Source organism: Pan paniscus, chromosome 1 (genome assembly GCF_029289425.2).
Source record: "Pan paniscus chromosome 1, NHGRI_mPanPan1-v2.0_pri, whole genome shotgun sequence".
Classification (NCBI taxonomy): domain Eukaryota; kingdom Metazoa; phylum Chordata; class Mammalia; order Primates; family Hominidae; genus Pan; species Pan paniscus.
Genome location: NC_073249.2, coordinates 5,507,529 through 5,528,465, shown reverse-complemented (window position 1 = coordinate 5,528,465; position 20,937 = coordinate 5,507,529). Strand labels below are relative to the sequence as shown.

Genomic DNA, 20,937 nt, shown 5'->3' with positions numbered 1-20,937 from the left:
TGTGGGACATAGAGAAAAGTGATGGGGTGGGGGTGACATAATGTTTGTAAAAGTCTACTCACGTTCTTCTAAGAAGGATCAATTAGGAAAGCATTACAGAACCCCAAGAGAGAAGTGAGGATGGCTTGGACTACTATGGTGGCAGCGGAACAAGAAAAAGGGGATAGTTCTGAGATATAAAGTTAACGGTGCTAATATAAAAGTTACATGCCTCCAACATGAGAGTGAATCACAGACATTTTTATAGGCAGTTCAGAAAGAAATTCACAGAAGATAACATCTACCTGTTGTGGTTTAAGATGTTAAGTGATCTGGGTCAAGAAATTAGGAAAAGACTAGAGAAAAGTATGTATGAAATTTATTTAGAAATAGAAAAGATATTCTAGTGCTTTGAATATTTTCAGTGGGGTATTACATTCTATTTTGTTAAAACAGGTTTATCACGCATAATAGTTATTTTTCTAAATCACTTAGTAACTTTCATGAGGCAAGACTTTTCTACCCCCTAAATTTGTAATCTGACCACATCCAAGGAACCAAGTAAAGACGTATGGAGGCAAAAGCAAAAACAGTATTTGTTATGAGAATGGAACTGGAATGAACACCATGTACATACCAAAATGTATTTTCTGACATATTTTACAGCTGATCAGATTAGAATTTCTTCCCATTAATGCATATTTAATGGTACTGTATTTCACATACTAATTAGTTTCTGCTATGAAGATAAGGTATGCACAAGCTAAAAAGTAAACACAGATGCCAATAATTTTTAATTACAGTTAAAAGCAACATGTCAAAACAAAAAGTTAAAAATAACAGTAGTAAAACAGTGACTAAAACAATGTGATGCCTTTTAAAAAATCCATTTGTTGATCATAATTATGAAGAGTTCTAGAAATGCTTGGGGGTACAATGTATTTTTTTTCATGGAAAAGCTTTTGAGATACAAATTTACATATATTTATCCATGGTAAAATAGTAAATAATGAACTTTTAAATCTAATTTCTTTCATAGAAAGAAGAATTAGGGGGAATGGGATTTTATTTCTTGAGGCAGAGGAATAGTCTTTTTAATATTTTATTTTCCCAATCCTCTCCAATTTATCATTCACCCTCTACTACACATGATCTAAAGTTCTCCTTTCATTTGACCCTCTCGATGTTTTGTGGTAATTAGGTTATTTGAGGAAATGAGGTGTAGGAGAGGGCAAACAAGAGGAGAAAAAGAAAATTTCTACCCTTAATGATCAAGAACACCATGAGTGTCATCTCCTTTAATCCCTGCACCAACTGATCCCACATCTAAGTTCAATAGTAAAGGTCATTTCTACTTCACAAAACTGCCTCCCATCTTCAAACAACCTACTATCTACTTCACTAGGTACTCTGCTCACATTATTTTCTCCAAATTGACCACAAGTCTAGTTGAAATCAAGACACATTCTGTCTAAACCATTTCCTCCATCAACCCAGAGCTATAAATGAGACCTAGAGGAAGACACGAATCAGGTGGGAGAAACGGGAAGAGGGTAGAGAAATGTTACTTTGGCACATGTTTTTTTGATACATAATAGTTGTATACATTTTCGGGGTACATGTGTTGTTTTGACACATTCCATATGTGTAATGACCAAATTAGGGTAATGGGGATATTCATCACCTCCAACCTTTAACTTTTCTTTATGCTGGAGACATTCAAATTCTTCTCTTCCAGCTATTTTAAAATACACAGTAGGTGGTTGTTAACTATAGTCGCCCTACTGAACTATCTAACACTAGGTCTTATTACAACTGTACTTCTGTACCTATTAATCAACTCCATCTCCCCATCCCCCTACCATCCCCAGCCTCTAGGAACAACCAATCTACTGTCTATCTTGATGCAATCTCGTTTTTTAGCTCCCACATAAGAAAATGTGCAATATTTGTCTTTCTGTGCCTGGCTTATTTCACTTAACATAATGGGTTCCATTTCCATCAATGTTGCTGCAGATGACATGATTTCATTCTTTTTATGGCTAAATAATATTCCACTCTGTACGTATATCGCATTTATCCTTTCATTCATTGATGGGCACTTAGGTTGATTACATATTTTGGCTGTTGTGAATAGTGCTGCAATAAACCTAAGGGTGTAGATGTCTCCCCGTTATGATGATTTCCTTTGTTTTGGATATATATATGGTAGTTCTATTTTTAGTTTTTGAGGAACTTTCATATGGTTTTCTATAGTGGTTATACTGATTTACATTCCCACCAATAGCATAGGAGAGTTCCCTTTAGCATCTGTGATTTTTTTGTTTTTTTGATAAAAGTCATTGTAACTGGGGTGAGATGATGATATGGTTAGGTACCCACCCAAGTCTCATCTTGAATTGTAATCCCCATAATCCCTACATGTCGAGGGAGAGACCTGATGGGAGGTGACTGGGATCAGGGGGCAGTGTCTCCCACGCTGTTCTTGTGATAGTGAGTGAATTCTTAGGAGCTCTGATGGTTTTATAAGTGTCTGACAGTTCCTCTTCAAACACTCGCTCTTTCTTCGCCTGACACCACACAAGACATGCCTCTTCCCCTTTCCATCATGACTGTAAGTTTCCTGAAGCCTCCCCAGCCACGCAGAACTGTGAGTCAATTAAACCTCTTTTCTTTATAAATTACCCAGTCTTGGGCAGTTCTTTATACCAGTGTGAGAATGAACTAATACAGATGATATCACATTGTGGTTTTGATTTGCATTTCCCTGATGAGTAGTGATATGACACACTTTTACAAATTAAACAATGATTACCAGTGATTATTATTTACTTTTCCACTGTCTCAACAAGCCATATGTTAGCAATGTATACTTTTTTTTTTCCTGCCAGAGGAGAGATGTCACACTTATCAAGCTCTAAATTTTGGGTTCTAACTTTTGTTTCTTGAAAACTTGAGCACTGGCCCAGATAATGACTTCTAATACTTCTTCCATTCTCCAACTGTCAGACTGTCTTCTGTTCCTTGATTTCTATTCCTTTTTTTGAAGATTTCTCACCTTGATGGAGATGAAAGCACCGTTGTTCTCTGTTAACTACAAACATTATTGCGCCTTTCTCGAGTATTGTGTTTGATACTTTGTTCTTGATGCTCCTGTTCCAAACATTCCTTAGATGAAGGCCAAATGAACTCCTTTGACTTCCATCATGATATAATCACTTTGGACTCCAGTCTTTCTTCTGCCTCTCTCATACGCGGTATTGGGACAAGTTCATCTCTACCCTCTTAACTCTGTATTTCACATCTAAAGATAAATTTACACAAACATATTGACTAACACCATTGGAATCTCCCTAAAAACTCAGCTGAATCTTCTGAGGCCTCTTTCATCCATCGCTACTTAGGTCACTCTTCAATTTCTCAGGATGGTTGTTTCAAATCTTTCCCAGGCCTTCTTCCTTGCCTGGTAGGTATACTTAAATGTACACACTAACCCTTACCTAGTCAAGCTACTAAGCTAAGACTAGAACCCAGGTCTGTGCTGACTTCCAAGCACAGGAGCTTTTCATTTATTTGTCTCTCTTTATCTCAGTCTCACTCGTTCACACTTTCAAAATGCGATCTTACTTCCTACTCAGAAGAGAAGCCATAAACGTAACATTTAACACATTTGATCACTCCTTCCTCCTGAAAACGTGTTCTTCTTTTGGGTCCCAGGACATCCTAATCTCTTCATCTTCCTCCTCTTCAGTGGTTGTCTTTCCGCAGTCTCATTTGCTGCTTCCTTTGCTCTGAAACCCTTATTCTGTAAGCATCTCCAGGACTCAGTCCTCAGAATTCTCTTCACTGGGTACACTCTTCCTTTGGTGAACTCATTCAGACTATGGCTCTAATACAGGATATATGCTGACAGACTTCCAAATTTATACCTCAAATCTAGACTTCTTTCCTAAACTTAAAAAATGCCTATTTGGCATGGATGTATAATCAATAACATAAACTGGAGTATCTAACAAAAATAGCAAATTTGACATATCTAAAACCTAATTCCAAATCTCCCCTTGAAAAGTTTCTCCTGCAGTCAACTTCAATGTAGTGAATGGCAATACCATGCTTTCAGTTGCTTAGACCAAACATCTTAACAATGATCTCCAACTCCTTTTTTTTCCCACTCATACTCTACATTCAATCTGTCAAGCAATCCTGTTGGTTCTTCATCAAAATACACCCAAGGTCTCATTATCATCACTACCTCCATTGCTACTACCCTAGTACAAGCCACTATCATCAATTATCTAGATTACTGCTGCAATTAGCAAACTATCTGCTTCCAATCCACAGTCTATTGTCAACACTGCAGCCAAAGTGATACTGAAAACTAGACTGTGTAACTACACGGCATAAAAATTTCCAAAGGCTTCCCACTTCATTCACAGTAAAAGCCAATATCCTTACAAACATCCTACACCATTCTTGTTCCACACCATGCTAGACTCCTAGCTATTCAAAGAATGTGTTAGAATGTGCTAAGTAAGCTCCCTCCTCAGGGCCTTCTCAATTGCTATTTCCCCTTGCTGGAACATTCTTCCTTCAAAATATCTAAAGGACTTGCTTCCTGATCTCCTTCAAATGCTTGCTGAAATTTCACCTTTCAGTGAGGCCTTCCATAGTCATGCTATTTAAAACTGCATTAAGTCCCCAAAATCGCTACCATCATTATTCCTTATTTCCCTACTCCACTTTTCTCTGTAAGTATGGATTAGTTTATTACATACTCTATGGTTTATTTATTATGTGTATTATTTATTCTCTAATTGCTGACTTGAATACAATTTCCCAAAGGAGAGGAGTTTGTCAGTTTTGTTCGTTCAAATGGTCCCAGTGCCTAGAGCAGTACCTAGCAAATAATTAGGTGTTCGACATATATTTATTGAAATAATGAGTGAATGAACTAGTAAATAATGAATAACCTTGGTACATGCTGCTGAAGAATAGAAGCTACACGAACTGCATGAAATAACTCTAGAACATAAATCACTGAAATCATACTCCCAATAGAACAATGACAGTTGATGAAGGTATAGCAGATCAAACCATTATCTGCTTCCTACAATAAACCACAATCATTGATGCAATGTTTAATACAGAGGTTCAAAAGAACATGAAAGAAGAGAACAAAGTAACTGGCTGATCACGTTAAGAGATTTCAGTTAAGATCCACCAGTAAGAACTTAAGAGTCCAAGGAAAAAGAGATGCCAGTAATCAAGCAAACGCATTGGGTTATTTTAATGGACTTACGTGCAGAAAAAGGGTAACACATCAGGCCTGGGTTGCCCAAACTCTACACATTCCCAAAAAAGTCAGTCTTCAGAACTGGCCCTTGGCCAACTCCTGGGAAATGAATTCTGAGCCTTTGAAATATTCTGCCTGGTCAGAGTATTTTTGTATGCTGGAGATCTTGGGCCACATGGTACCAGTTTGACTAGATAGTTTATGCAAACAACAGGATGCATGATTAATACTTCGTGCCTGATTTTGCTCTGAGAGGTTGGAATCTGAGCATCTCAGGGCAGTCATGAAGGTACTGCTTGCCTATGTGACTGACTTCCAATAAAAACCCTGGACACCAAGGCTCAGGTAAGCTTCTTTAGTTGACAACACTTCACTACTGGGAGAATTAAAATTAACCATCACAGATGCACTTATGTGTCAACTTGACTGGATTAAGGAATACCTAGAGAACTGGTAAAGCATTACTAATAGCTGTTTCTGTGTTTCCAGAGGAGACTGGAATGTGAATTGATGGACTGAGTGAGAAATATTCACCCACAATGTGAGCAGACACCATCCAATCAACTAAGAGCCCAAATAGGACCAAAAAAAGCAAAGAAAAGGCGCTCTCCTGGAATGGGGACACTCTTCTTCTCCTGTCCTTGGACATCAGAACTCTAGGCTCTCTGACATTTGGACTCCAGGCTTTATACCAGCAACTCCCTAGTTTCCCACCAAAACCCAGGTTCCTGGCCCTTAGCCTCAGACTAAGAATTACACCATCAGCTTCCCAGGGAACTTGGACTGAGATACATTACCAGCATCCCAAGGTCTCCAGCTTCCAGATGGCCTGTCTTGGGAATTTTCAACCTCCATAATCACATGAGCCAATTTCCCAGTGAATTCTCTCTCATATATGTATATGTATCCGATTGTGTCTGTCTCTCTGGAGATCCTTGATTTCACCACACCATCCATGTGACTCCACTGGAAGAAGATACCTTAAAGCTTGCACTTGGTTTCTCCAGGATTTTGCTCTATGTGGTTTTCCCTTTGCTAATTTTAATCTGTACTTTTCACTATCATAAACAATAACCATGAGTCTTTTCTGAGTCTTGTGAGTCATGACTCACTGAGCCTGAGAGTGGTCTTAGGGACAGCTGACACAGTTGCCATCATAAGTAGGAATCATTAAAGCATGGCAAAAACATTGTTTCAAAAAAGGAAGAATGACAGGGCAGACAATGACAAACTCTGATGCCTAAATGGGTATACAGTGACCAATGGCATGAGACGGCAGCTGTACTGTGCTGTTACTACATATAGAAGTTGTCAATGGAATTTAGAAATGACAGACCAAAATCTCAAGGACTTAGATCACTGGATACATAAAGAAATGCAAAATGATGAGAAACAAGCTAAATACACAATCCACTGGTAACTTGTACTTTTTTCCCCACATGTAAGATTTTTATTCCAATTTGATTTGCATTTCAAAGGAAATTATAAAATGTATCCACTTTTTTTAAGACAAAAATTTAATTATAAAACATGATAAACTTCCAGGTTAAAATTAGGCTAACTGCTTGGAATAACAAACTCTTAAATCACCATTTTCCACCTCCACACCAAGAATAACCATTTAATCAACCATACTGTAACAGCAGGATAGCACTGAGACTTGAGTAAAGAGGAAAACTAAAGAGCTCTTCCAGCACCAAACCATGAACATTTTTATGACTTCTTATAATGGTGAACGGCAACCACATCATCACCAAAAGTAAGTCATAACCACTTCACCATACTTAATTTCTCTTATAAAATATGTTTCTTTGTCATCCCATTTCTGTATGTGAATGAGTTTGTCTCTGTCCAGACTAACAACAAACTTGCAGTTTCTGTCATCTGTAGTGGTTTCATCAAACTCTTCTCCCAGATGGAAACTAACCTCTGTGTTCTTGAACATACTTTGAATCCTCATCACCACCTTTTGTCTTCTTCTTAACTGATAATCACTGTTGGTTTGTCCACATTTCCCACCTGCCTAGTGACAAAGCCCATCCCTAGAGCCTTCATGTACTCATCAAAGTTCTGTCGGTCAGCTTCCAGGTATTACAGAAAGCCTCCTCCACCCTTGCCCTTTCCCCACTTTAGAGACAGAAGTGAGGAGCTGCTGGACTTACTGCCACTGCAGTTTGTGTTTTTTTTTTTTTTTTTTTTGAGAGGGAGTCTCGCTGTGTCTCCCAGGCTGGAGTACAGTGGCATGATCTCAGATCACTGCAACCTCTGCCTCCTGGGTTCCAGTGATTCTCCTGCCTCAGCCCCTCAAGTAGCTGGGATTACAGGCGCATGCCACCAAGCCAAGCTAATTTTTTGTATTTTTAGTGGAGACAGGGTTTCACCATGTTGGTCAGGCTGGTCTCAAACTCCTGGCCTCGAGTGATCTGCCCGTCTTGGCCTCCCAACGTACTGGGATTACAAATGTGAGCCACTGCGCCTGGCCCAGTCTGCTGTATTTTAAAACAGCTAAAATGAAAGTAAGAGAGAGTGTTAAGGAAATCCTGATGCTCAAAAAGCTTGGATTTTGGTTAGCTTGAGCTATGGCTGTTAGCCTCCAGGATAAACCCAATGGAAAATTATGCTGAAAAAAACAGACAGTATTTCTATGGCCTTTGACCACCAGGAACATTGTCCAAATGGTGGGTGACAAAACCAAGACAGTACTGGAAGCAGGGGTTATGTGTGAAGGAGTTATCTTGCCTTGTGAACTGGTATTCATCGGGTTCCTGAAAAACATTTAAGAAAATAGATTGTGAGAGTGACTAACTTGGGAGCAGTATCTTTGATTCTGAATGTTGCAGAATGAAGAAGTCTGCTTGGGGTTGATGCAGGAACCTTATTACTGAACAATCATGGATTGTTGTACATGATCCAAACACACAATAGATTGTTCCTAAAGGGACAGCTAGTCTGGTGGACTGGGTAAAAGCCACTGTAAAATTTGTTTACCCTGAAAAGGGAAATGGTCCTTCCCCTCCTTTAAATGCCAAGTGGCACTCCTCCATAGATGACATAGCTGGTAAGCTGCATATGCAAACCATGCTGGATTAACTTCATGGTCATCGCGATGTTTGTTCATCCTTAATATGCCCTTTAAATCATGGTAAATACTGTGACTAAAGGGGCCCCTCTAGGCAGGCATCTGATATAACTGCTGCAAAATCTATCAATGGTCCAAGAAATGTGTCAGATTTGTTGTCTCAGCTTCTTAATATGGGTCTTACAGATGCTAAGAAAATAAGACTGAATCACAAGTGAATGGGTAACACAAAACAGATAGTCAACGAAGTCCCAAGCAGGATGAAGTTTTAAATGGTTACTAAGAGATGGGATGAATAAAATGGACACTGATGTTAACACAAAGGTCTTAATGCTGCACTATCAGAAGTTAGGTTTACCAATGGGAGCGCCTCTTAGTCCCCCAACACTGAAGGGCCCTAAACAAACACTCTATGCACCCTAATTTCAAGGAATGCACCAAGCTGGGAAGCAAAAATGACAATGAAGAACCTCAGTTCAAATCATCAGAGGTGATGGGCTACCAAATTAATCAGGATGAGGACTGACACAGAAGCAGGGCTTTCTTTTAACTAATCTCCTAGTAGGGACTGAAGGCCATATGCACACCTGTAGGTACAATAGAAGGTAAAAAAGAAACCTTCCAGGGGTTCCTGACATAGAATTCAGTGCCTCTGATTCCAAAACCTATTGGTAAAATCCTAGCAGAGGCAATAACTAGAAAGACAGGATATGAGGATGAAATGGCTGATAGGATTAAATTAAAATTTGGATGAAAATTAGTATGTTTGAATGAATCTTGGAAGTATTTGCATCCACATTACCTGAATATGTTTTGGGGAAGGATATGATGTTTGACCAGGGAAAACTTCAGCTACTATACTGCAGAAAGCTTGTTAGTTTTCCCTTCAGTCAGAACAGGCTAAATGAGAATCTGTGCAACTTCCCCAGCTCACATAGGTTGTTAATTTGAAACAGTATCATGGTGGACCAAAAGAGATTTAGCACATGAATTAATGACATGTTCGACACTGGAGTGCTGTTACCAACAAATTCTGTGTCGTGCATGAAAAAGGTGAATTATTCATGAAAACTCACAGCAGATAATCAAGACTTGAATAATATAGTGTCATCTACAGCATCAGCAGTCTCTGACATGGTTTCAGAAGTTCTCACAATAAAACAATCTAAAAGAGACATACTCAGCCAGACATAGTGGCTCACACCTGTAATCCCAGCACTTTGGGAGGCCAAGGCAGGAGGATCACTTGAGTCCAGGAGTTCAAGACTAGCCTGGACAACATAGTGAGACCCTGTTTCAATTAAAAAAAAAAAGAGAGAGAGACATACTGATTGATCTTGAAAATACTTTTTTCTTGGTCCCAATCTCAGGAAAAAAACAACTGCACTTTGCCTTCTAGTGGGAATGATCCCAATTTACACTTACTGCAGTGCTGCAGGTTTATCTGCATTTATCAGCTTACCATTATAATTTGTTTCGAAGGGATTCTGACTTGACACAGGTCCAGAATACAACAATATACTACACTGATGACATTATGACGGTATCAGAAACCTAAGAACAAGCTAGGGCTAACTTGAAAATAGTGGTGGCTCACAGGAATACCACAGGCTAGAGGATAAATCAGCAAATACCCCAGGGTCTAGCCAAACTGTGAAATTCTTACGAATAACCTGGGCAGGAACCACCCATAACATTCTACAGCAACTAAAATTAAATTGCTCTTATTACATAACCATGAAAGTAAACAAGAAGCATTCACTGCACCTGGTTTGCTTGAGTTTTGCGAAGAAAAATTCTGTATCTGGGGACTAGTGCTAAATCCAATCCGTAAAACTACCTGAAAGGACACATATGAATGGAAACCTAAACAACAGCAGGCTATTATCTAAGTTGCAGTGGCTCAATTAATGCCTTTGGGTCCTTACGATATACACTCAGATATGACTTTAGAAGTATCTGCAACTCATACTTAGACTGGAGCTTATGGCAAAAAGCCCATGAATGCTGTCCGGCAGTAACCACTGGGACCATGGGCCAGACAAGAAAGTATAGAACACATCATTAGAGAGACGATTATTGGTTTGCTCCCGGGCATTAACTGCAACTGTCTTTACGACTGAAGGACATAACATAATCCTAAAACCTAAAATATCCATGTCTTGGGTAATGTCAGAGAAACACTCTAACGAGTACCAATAACAAAATGAAAATGGCTTAACGGGAATGTGCTGAGGAATACAAGAAGACACTTAGCATATTCAATAGAAGAAAACCTTTTTTTTTTTGAGACAGGGTCTCACTTTGTGTCACCCAGGCTGAATACAGTGGGGGCAATCACAACTCACTGCAGCCTTGACCTCCCAGGCTCAAGCAATCCCGCATCTCAGCCAAATGAGTAGCTGGTATCACCAGAGGCATGCCACCACACCTGGCTAATTTTTATTTTTTGTAGAGATGGGAGTCTCACTATGTTGCCCAGGCTGAGTCTGAGTCTGAACTCCTGGACTCATGCGATTCTCCTGCCTTGGCCTCCCAAAGTGTTGAGACTGCAGCCATGAGTCATCACGCTTGGCCTCCTCTTTTCTTCCAGATCAACTTTGGAACCATCTGTAAAGCTACCAGATCCTATTGCCACACCCTACTGTTCAAATGCTAGTGTCTTACAAAGAGCTCTCACTGACCACCAAAAGGTGGCTTGTTTTACAGATGATAGCAGTTCAAAGGTAATCAGCCAGCATCCTGTTTGGAAGGCTGTCACACTATAACTGACTGATGTGAAACTGATGAAAGAACAACAAATCAGCTCAAAGGGCTCAATTGTACACTGTTCTCCTTGCAATGATGGATGAACTAAACAAACATAACCTTCATGTGTGGATGTACACCCATGAATGGGCTGTGGCCATTTGCCTGGCCATATGGTCAGGCCAATAGGCAGTGAAAAACTAGACTATTAAATGGATGTGCCAGGCATGGTGGCTCACGCCTGTAATCCCAGCACTTTGGGAGGCCGAGGCAGGTGGATCACCTGAGGTCAGGAGTTTGAGACCAGCCTGACCAACATGGTGAAACCCCGCCTCTACTAAATACAAAAAGTTAGCCAGGTGTGGTGGTGAATGCCTGTAATCTCAGCTACTTGGGAGGCTGAGGCAGGAGAATCTCTTGAACCTGGGAGGCAGAGGTTGCAATGAGCTGAGTTTGCACCATTGCATTCCAGCCTGGGCAACAAGAGCAAAACTCCATCTCAAAAATAAATAAGTAAACAAAATAAATAATAAATGGATGGGTGATTAATGAGGCATGGCTCTATGAGAATCATTATGGGAATTTAAGGGGTGAATTAAAGTAGGACATGTTGATGGTCATCAAAAGAACTTCTTTCAGGATCAGGAGATGACTGGAACCAGCAAGTGGATGTCCCAGCATGCTTGTTTGAGGTGGCTATCTGGGTCCCCAAAATAAGTAGATATGGGAGATATTGGCCGGGCACAGTGGCTCATGCCTGTAATCCCAGCACTTTGGGAGGCCAAGGCGGGTGGATCATGAGGTCAGGAGACCGAGACCATCCTGGCTAACATGGTGAAACCCCGTCTCTACTAAAAATACAAAAAATTAGCCAGGCGTGGTGGCGGGCACCTGTAGTCCCAGCTACTCAGGAGGCTGAGGCAGGAGAATGATGTGAACCCAGGAGGCGGGGCTTGCAGTGAGCCGAGATCGCGCCACTGCACTCCAGCCTGGGTGACTGAGTGAGACTTTGACTCCAAAAATAAAAATAAAAACGATATGGGAGATATGCAGCAATGCAGACAGAGATGGGCTGGCCATTGATATATTCCTCTTGTACCCTCTGATGCACAAAATTCCAGAAAGAGCCATCCTGTCTGCCAGAAAGGGAGAAAGAGACTGCAGATGACTATGGCATATATTCCCCAGAAAAAAGTCCCCCCACTCCCATATATAGTTGGCAAATACACTACACTGAGCTACTGCCACTATCCCCAGGAAGCTATAAATGGTCATTCTTGGAAATAGACGTTTACAGTGGATTGGGCTTTGCATACCCAATGGTAGATACAAAAGCTCAAAATACTGTAAGATGACTGGAACAGAAGGTACTGCACCCCCACCAAGTTACATGTCTTTAGACCAAAGAATGTACTTTATAGCCCATATGCCATACTTTATAGCCAATATCCCCAAAAGTCTCAACCAGTGCAGTATCAAGTCAAAGTCCAAAATCTCATTTAAATATAATCAGCTCAAAAGTCCCAAGTGTTATAACCCAAATCAGGAATGGGTGAGACTCTATGCATAATCCACCCTGGGGCAAAATTCCTCTAAATCTGTGGACCTCTCACACCAGAAAACAAGTTATCTGCTTCCAAAGTCCAATGGTAGAAAAGGCCTAGGACAGATATTCCCACTCAGAAAGGGAGAAATTGGAAGAAGTAAAAACATCACTGATTCCAAGCAAGTTCTAAACCCAGCAAGGGAAATTCGATTTCAAGGTCTGTAACTAATCCTCAGTAATTTGTATTTCTGTCCTCTAGGCCCATGGTGGCTCCATCAACCTCTGCCTTTGCAACCCTGGTGGCTCCATCACCCTGTCTCTGGCCTCCAATTCATTCTTGCTTTTTTTAAAAAAAAAATTATAACATGCTTTCAGCTGACATCCATCAACTATACCATTTCTTTTACACTGACAGGGTTTATAACATTTTCAGTCTGTTCTGTAACTACACTTAAGTCTTCGGTGCTTTGTCTATTGATAAATCCTAAAAACTGAACGCCAATTTGGTGTTTGCAATGGTGTAAGTAAATGAATATTATTCATGGGACAATCAAATAGTATGGTCAGACCTGTAATGAAGGAAAGGTTACTCTACATCAACAGACCTGGGCTTCTCAAGACCCAATGTTTCATGTCTCAACCAAATAGCCTCTTTTTTTTTTTTTTCCATACAGGCATACGTCAGGTTTCGTTCCAGACCACCACAACAAAAGTATTGCAATAAAACGAGTCACACTAACTTTGTGGTGTCCCAGTGCATATAAGTTATGTTTACACTGCACTATACTGTAGTCTATTAAGTGTGTAACAGCACTATGTCTAAAGAAATGTACATACCTTAATTTAAAAATACTTGACTGCCAAAAAAGGCTAAGGGTCATCTGAGCCCTCAGCAAGTTGTTATCTTTTTGCTGGCAGAAGGTCTTCTCTTGACGTTGATGGCTGCTGAGTGATCAGGGTGGCAGTTACCAAAGGTGAGAGTGGGTGTGGCAATTTCTTTCTTTTTTTTGAGACGAAGTCTTGCTCTGGCACCCAGGCTGGAGTGCAGTGGCACGATCTTGGTATTCAAGCAATTCTCATGCCTCAGCCTCCCAAGTAGCTGGGATTACAGGCACCTGCCATCACACCCAACTAATTTTTGTATTTTTAGTAGAGACAAGGTTTCACCATATTGGCCAGGCTGGTCTTGAACCCCTGACCTCAAGCGATCTGCCTGCTTTGGCCTCCCAAAGTGCTGGGATTACAGACACGAGCCACCATGCCCAGCGTGGCAATTTCTTAAAATGAGAAAACAATGAAGTTTCCCATATTGACTTTCTCTTCCAAGAAAGGCTTTCTCTTTCGCATGCCATGCTGCTTATCCACAGCACAACTTTCTTCACAATTGGAGTCAATCCTTTCACAACCTGCCACTGCTTTATCAACTAAGTTTATGTAATTTTCTAAATCCTTTGCTGTTATTTCAGCAATGTTCATGGCATCTTCTCAAAGAGTAGATTCTATCTCAAGAAACCAGTTTCTTTGCTCATCCATAAGAAGCAAATCCTCATTTGTTCATGTTTTATCATGGGCCTGATAAAATTTAGTCCTATCTTCAGGCTCCACTGCTAATTCTAGTTCTCTTGCTATTTCTACCACCTCTGCAGTTATTTCCTCCACTGGAGTCTTGAACCCCTCAAACTCATCCATGAAGATTGGAATCAACTTCTTACACACTCCTATTAATGTTGATATTCTGACCTCCTTCCATGAACATTCATGAAGACTGAATGTTTTTCAAGGCATCTAGAATGGTGAATCTTTCCCAAAAGGTTTTCAATTAAGTTTCCTTGGATCTATCAGCAGAGGAATTATTATCTATGGCAGTAATTACTATCTATTACAAAATGTATTTCTTAAATAATAAGACTTGAAAGTTGAAATAATGGGCTGCAGAATGGACGTTGATAATGAGCTGCAGAACTGACGCTGGGTTAGCAGGCATGAAAACAACATTCATCTCCTTGTATATCTCCATCAGAGCTTTTGTATATCTGGTGCATTGTCAATGAGCAGTAATATTTAAAAAGTAATCTTTTTTTCTGAGCAGTTCTCCACAGCAGGCCTAAAATATTCAGTAAAACATACTGTAAGCAGATGTGCTTGTCATCCAAGCTTTGTTGCTTTACTGATAGAGAACAGGCAGTGTAGAGTTACCATAATTCTTAAGGGCCCTAGGATTTTTGAAATGGTAAAGGAGCGATGGCTTCAACTTAAAGTCACCAACTGCACAGCCACTACTGAGAGAGTCAATCTGCCCTTGGAAGCTTTAGAGCCAGGCAATGACTTCTCCTTTCTAAGGAAGTCCTAGGTTCAACTACATGGAAAATCTGTGGTTTCGTGTAGTCATCTTCACCAATTATTTAGCTAGATATCTGGATAACTTGCTGCAGCTTCTGTGTCAGCACTTGTGGTTTCACATTGCACTTTTAGGCTATAGAGATGGTGTCTTTCCTTAAACCTCACACGCCAACCTTTCCTAGCTTCCAACTGTTCTTCTGCAGCTTCCTTACTTCTCTCACCCTTCACAGAATTGGGAGAATTAAGGCCTTGCTCTGGATTAGGCTTTGGCTTAAGGGAATGTTGCAGCTGGTTTGATCTTCTATCAAGACCACTCGAACTTTTTCCATATCAGCAATGAGTCTGTTTTGCTTGCTTATCATCAAATACAAGGGCACCCTAATAAGATTATCGAAGATTTCTCATCAGAAGGCAATTGGTTGATACATTCAAAGTGCTGAAGGAAAAAAACTAAAGCAAGAATCCAGCAAAACTATCTTTCAAAAAATGAGGGAGGTATCAAGACACTTCTAGGTAAACAGAAACTGAGGGAGTTCATTAGCACTGGACCTGTCATACAAGAAAAGCTATAGTGAGTCATATTAAACCCTTCAGGTTTAAATATAAGGACATTAGACAGTCACTTAAAGTCAGGTGAAGAATTAAAGATTTGGTAAAGCTAAATACACAAAAAATTATAAAAGCTAGTATTACTGTAAGTTTGTGTTGTAATACCACTTTTTGCTTTCTACATGATTAAAGAGACTCATACATTAAAAAATTAGTAGTCTTGTTTTTGGACACACAATGCATAAAGATGCAATTTAAAGACACCAACAATTGAAAGGAGTAAGGACAGAATTGTAAAGAAGTGGAGTTTTTGAGGGTTATTAAAGTTAAGGTGGTATAAATTCAAATTACAGTACTATAACTTCAGGATATTAAATATAACCTATACAAAGAAAATAGCTATAGAATATACACAACAGGAAATGACAAGAGAATTAAAATGTTTCACTAAAAAATCAATTAAACACAAAAGAAGGCATTTATGTAGAAAAGGAGGGACAAAAAGCAATGAGGCATATAGAAAATAAATAGCAAAAGGACCGAAGTCAGTCCTTATCACGACTCACTTTAAACATAAATGGACTAAACTCTCCAATCAAAAGAAAGAGATTGGGAAAGTCGATTAAACAAACAATAAGAATGATCCAATTCCATGCTGTCTCCAAAAGCCACAAACAGGGTAAAAGTGAAAGAGAAAAAATTATTACATGAAAATATAGCAGTTCCCCTTATTAGTGGAGGATATGTTTTGAGACCCTGGTATTTGCCTAAAACCATGGATAGTACCAAACTCTATAAAGTCATTCCTTGATATCCATGGGGGATTGGTTTCAAAATCCCCCTGCAGATAACAAAATCCACAAATGCTCACGTCCCTAGTATCAAATAGCATAGTATTTGCATATAATCTATGCACATCTTCCCATATACTTTAAATCATCTCTAGATTAGTTATAATATCAGATATAATGTAAATGTTATGTAAATAGCTGTTACAATACATTGGTTTTTTAATTTTTAATATTTTTATTCTTGTATTATTATTTTTGAGTATTTTAAATCCACATTGGTTGAATCCATGGATATGGAATACAGAGAGCCAACTGCATATACTGTGTTTTTTTCCTACACATACTACCTAAGATAAAGTTTAATTTGTAAATTAGGCACATCCTTTATAAATGGATGTTAAAAGTAGATTAACAGCTACTATTAAAAGTAAGTTAACAACAATAATAAAATAGAAAACTTATAACAACATATTGTGATAAAAGTTATTGTGATGCATGTGGTCTCTCTCTCAAAATATCTTATTTTACTCTACTCATCTATATTTAGGCTGTGGTTGATTGGGGGTAACTCAAACCATGAAAAGCAAAACTGCAGCTAAAGGGGGTACTGCCATAGTAACCAAAAGAGAAAAGGGGTGGCTATATTAATATCAGACAAAATAGACTTTAAATGAAAAGGCCAGAAAAGACCAAAAAAAAGATATTATTAATAAAAGAGTTAATACAGCAAGATATAACAATAATAAACACTTACATACCTAATAACAAGACCATCAAAATATATGAGGCAAAAATTGAAAGAACTGCAGAAAGCAATGACCATTTTACAATAATAGTTGGAGATTTCAATACCCTACACTCTCAATAATGAATACAACAACCAGAAAGAAATAAGTAAAGCAACGGAAGACTTCGACAACTCAATAAAGCAACTAAATCTAAGACATATACACAAAATGCTCTATTAAATATACACAAAATACTCTACCTAACAACAGAATGTACAGTCTTTTCAAGTGCATAGGGGACGTTCTCCAGGATAGATCATATGTTGGATTACAAATAAAGTCTCGATAAACTTTAAAAGACAAATACAAAGTATCTTCTCCAACTACAACATGAAGTTAGAATATAAAGAAAACAAGAAAACCCCCAAATTTGTAGAAATTAAACAACAGACACAATCAACGACAAAGGAAATTAGAAATACTTTGAGATGAATGAAAACAAAAATACGACAGACTAAAATTTATGGGATGCCACAAAAGCAGTGCTAAGGGAGAAATTTAAAGCCATAAATGCTTATACTAAATAAGAGAGATCTCAAATCAACAATCTAACTTTATAACTTAAGGAACTAGGAAAAAAATAAATTAACCCAAAGCAAGCAGTAGGAAAAAAAAAAAAAGATTAAAGCAAACACAGATAAAAGAAAGAAAAGTCAACAAAGCCAAAAGTTGGTTCTTTGAAAAGATTAACAAAATTGATAAACCCTTAGCTTAACTGACTAAGAATAAATGTATAAGGAATGAGGGAAATAGAAAATCACCATTAGAACACAACAGTAATAATTATTATGGGCAAAATCCACTGATATGGGTGTTAAAATTAGTACATAAAAGTTTAAGAAAAAATAGGTTATTTATATAGTCCCAGAGTATTTCCTCTAAGATACTGATTACTTATGAATGGAAAAATAGCAACTTTAAAGTGAAGAAACACAGTAGACACCACTGTAGTCAAGCAATCAAAGTTAACATCACCAGTAAAAAGATATCAAAATCATTTCTTCCCTGATATGTTGCTCTGAGAAGGGCACAGCAGGAGCCAAACCCCAGGTCTTGTCACACTCCAAATCTTCATAGTGTTAATCATCTTGCTATAAATGAGCATATTTTCTTTCAAGAAACGATAAATAGATTTGTTGGGAGAAAGCAGCAAGGCACTACTTCAATCAGAATAGTCTATCATTTGTGAAATATATGCAGTTCTGTACAGTTACTCAGAAAAGTGTAAGTAGTGAGATAAGACAGTGTCTAATAGGATATTCCCCAGTCTGATGAACAGAAATTAAATAATGGGATACAAGTGAGGCTAATATATAAAAGAAAAAACAGAATGGAATAGATATTTACTGATGCTTGATACACAGTAGGTAGTAATAATACACAGTAGGTAGTAATAATAGTAATAATAATTATAGCAAATATTATAACAATAGCATATTTTAATTTCATTTGATTTGTAATTTAATTTGTTAAGTTTATTTAATACTGATGGCATGTACTATTATATTTATCTATTCATTTAACCCTGAAAATAACCATATGAGGCAGGTACTACTATTAGCCCTACTCTGTAGATAAGAAAATAAAGGCATAAAAACTTGGATCACTTACTAAGCAGCAAAACCTACCTGACATTATACTACCTCCCAGAAAATATCAGCTTAATTAATAATAAGTGCCAGCTAGGATGCTAAATACCTTACATATCCCAATCCTCAAAATATTCCTGTCCAGGGGTTTTATTATACCAATTTAAATGAAAAAAACTAAGGCTCTGATTGGTTGCCCAACACACTGCAAGATATTTAGCACATTCGGCTTCTACCTGGTAACTGTCAGAAGTACCCCTCCTCCTCAGTTACTGTGATAAGCAAATATGTGCCCCCCATAAACATCTCCAAATGCCCCTAAGAGACCAGTACTTCCCCAAAGTACTGCTTTAAAAAGTACTGGTTGTTAAAGACTATTAGGTGAGTAGTGAACCTAGGTGTGTATGATTCCAAAGCCAATGTTCTTTCCAATAGGGGCATTGACTTGTAAAGGAGTTGAGGTCAAAACAAATGTACAAAGACAGGGAAACAAAGTTTCACAAAGTGTAAGGGGCAATACACTCCAGATGAGGAAACTATAGTAGCAAATAACTGGAAGTTGAAGTAGTCCATAAAGTATAACAGTAATTTATGTCATTTGTTGAATTAAGTAAGACTTAAAGCATGGACCAATTTGTAAAGTGTATCTCCTGAGGGAATTGGGATTTCGTTCAGAACTCTGAGTGAGAACTGACATCATTAACATGTTATTTATTTAAAAAGGTCTAAGCTGAATAAAGGTATGGGGGTGGGAAGTAAGTCTTCCTAAAATAATTTATTTTAATTTCACCATTCTAGTATTTTCAAATCTATTTAGGATGTTTTTCCATTCAATGTTATATAAGCTTTAGAATTTATGAGTAAAAATCATCTACACTAGTCAATCTTAATAAGAAATTCAGAACGATAGGAGAAATTATTAAAAAGCAATCCTAGTATAATTATGATATAGATCACAAAACATTCTCCCAAACATGCAAACATAAACATTTCTATTTCCTTAAGAGAATAGCTTTAGTATATAATATACAAATATTATGAATGTCTGAAAACTTTAAAAATTACAAATATTAATACACAAAAATTACTGTAGCAGTAGTCTACAACCATATTTTGGTTGTTTAATGGAATTTGCATACATTAGCATGTAAATTCATGAGCCCACAAACACATGCACACTGCAAACAAAAATTTAGTAATCAACTTTAATAAATCAGTTACCTTTGCAATAATGACTTCTTTCTTCAGAATCTTCATAGCATAATATTTTCCACTTGCCTTCTCTCGAACCAAAATAACTTTCCCAAAAGTGCCTTTACCTAGTAGTTTCAAATAGTCAAAATCATTCATTGTCTGAAAAATACAAATTAAAAAATACAATATGAAGTATTTGATGCAATTTATTTGTTAGCATATATATATGTGTTTGCAATATCCACTCAAAACCAAATTTTACCAATTTATAAGCACATTTAAATGAAAAAGAATCAGACTGGCATTGGCTGTCTCATTAGCAACCATGGATGCTGAAAATAATTTAAGCAGTTCTCAGATGTTGGAGAAAATGATTTTGAACCTAGAATTCCTCAGCCAAATTATCAGTTGTGTAAAAGGGCAAAGGAGGAAAAAAATTATTTTCACTCATTTTTAAGGACTCAAGTTTTCAAGGATTTAGTAGTGCTGCTACCCCCAGAAAATGTGATAATCAAAAATGTTCCACACAAACATTTCTAAATATGCCTAAAAAAGCAGTGCTTTGGAAGGAGCTATCTGAGAATTTACTCTAGCAAAATAAAGATAAAATCCAAGAAAGAGAGAGATATAGGATATATTTATAAGAAATGTCGAGAACCTCGTATACTTCAGTTAAAATAAATCAAAGAAAGCAGTTGTTATTCCTGAGAGAGTACTTTATGCAATTCAGAACAGCAAGGAAGGGAGCTCTAAGAAGAATATCTTTAATTAATGTGCCTGTTTTCAGTTTCACTTCTCTTTCTTAAGTCAGGTAATCCTGAGGATTTTGCCAGTCACACGTGCCACTTGTTCTCTACAGTCCCCTCTATGTACTCTTTTCCTGCTCTGCTCTATCAACATTCTTCCAGAAACTTCCAAACTTTTGAAGGCATTTGTGCCCGAATGCCCCTCCCCGACCCAGCTTTTCATTTTTGTGGACTTGCCTCCTTTTGAAATTCCTTAATAGGATTTTGAAGAGAAGAGAAGGTAATTGTATATGAT

The 20,937-nt window shown here is 38.0% G+C and overlaps 1 protein-coding gene and 1 pseudogene across 4 annotated transcripts in view; both read right to left on the bottom strand.

Moving 5' to 3' along the window:
* AKT3 (AKT serine/threonine kinase 3) overlaps positions 1–20,937 on the bottom strand; it is a 352,958-nt gene that overhangs the window by 116,224 nt on the left and 215,797 nt on the right. For all 4 annotated transcript variants that reach the window (XM_055096538.2, XM_057299372.2, XM_055096511.2 and 1 more), the window contains one exon: positions 19,924–20,055. In XM_055096538.2, the coding sequence (XP_054952513.1) occupies positions 19,924–20,055 (132 nt within the window). The remainder of the gene's footprint in view (positions 1–19,923; positions 20,056–20,937) is intronic.
* On the bottom strand, positions 2,167–8,325 carry LOC117977890 (fatty acid-binding protein, brain-like; annotated as a pseudogene).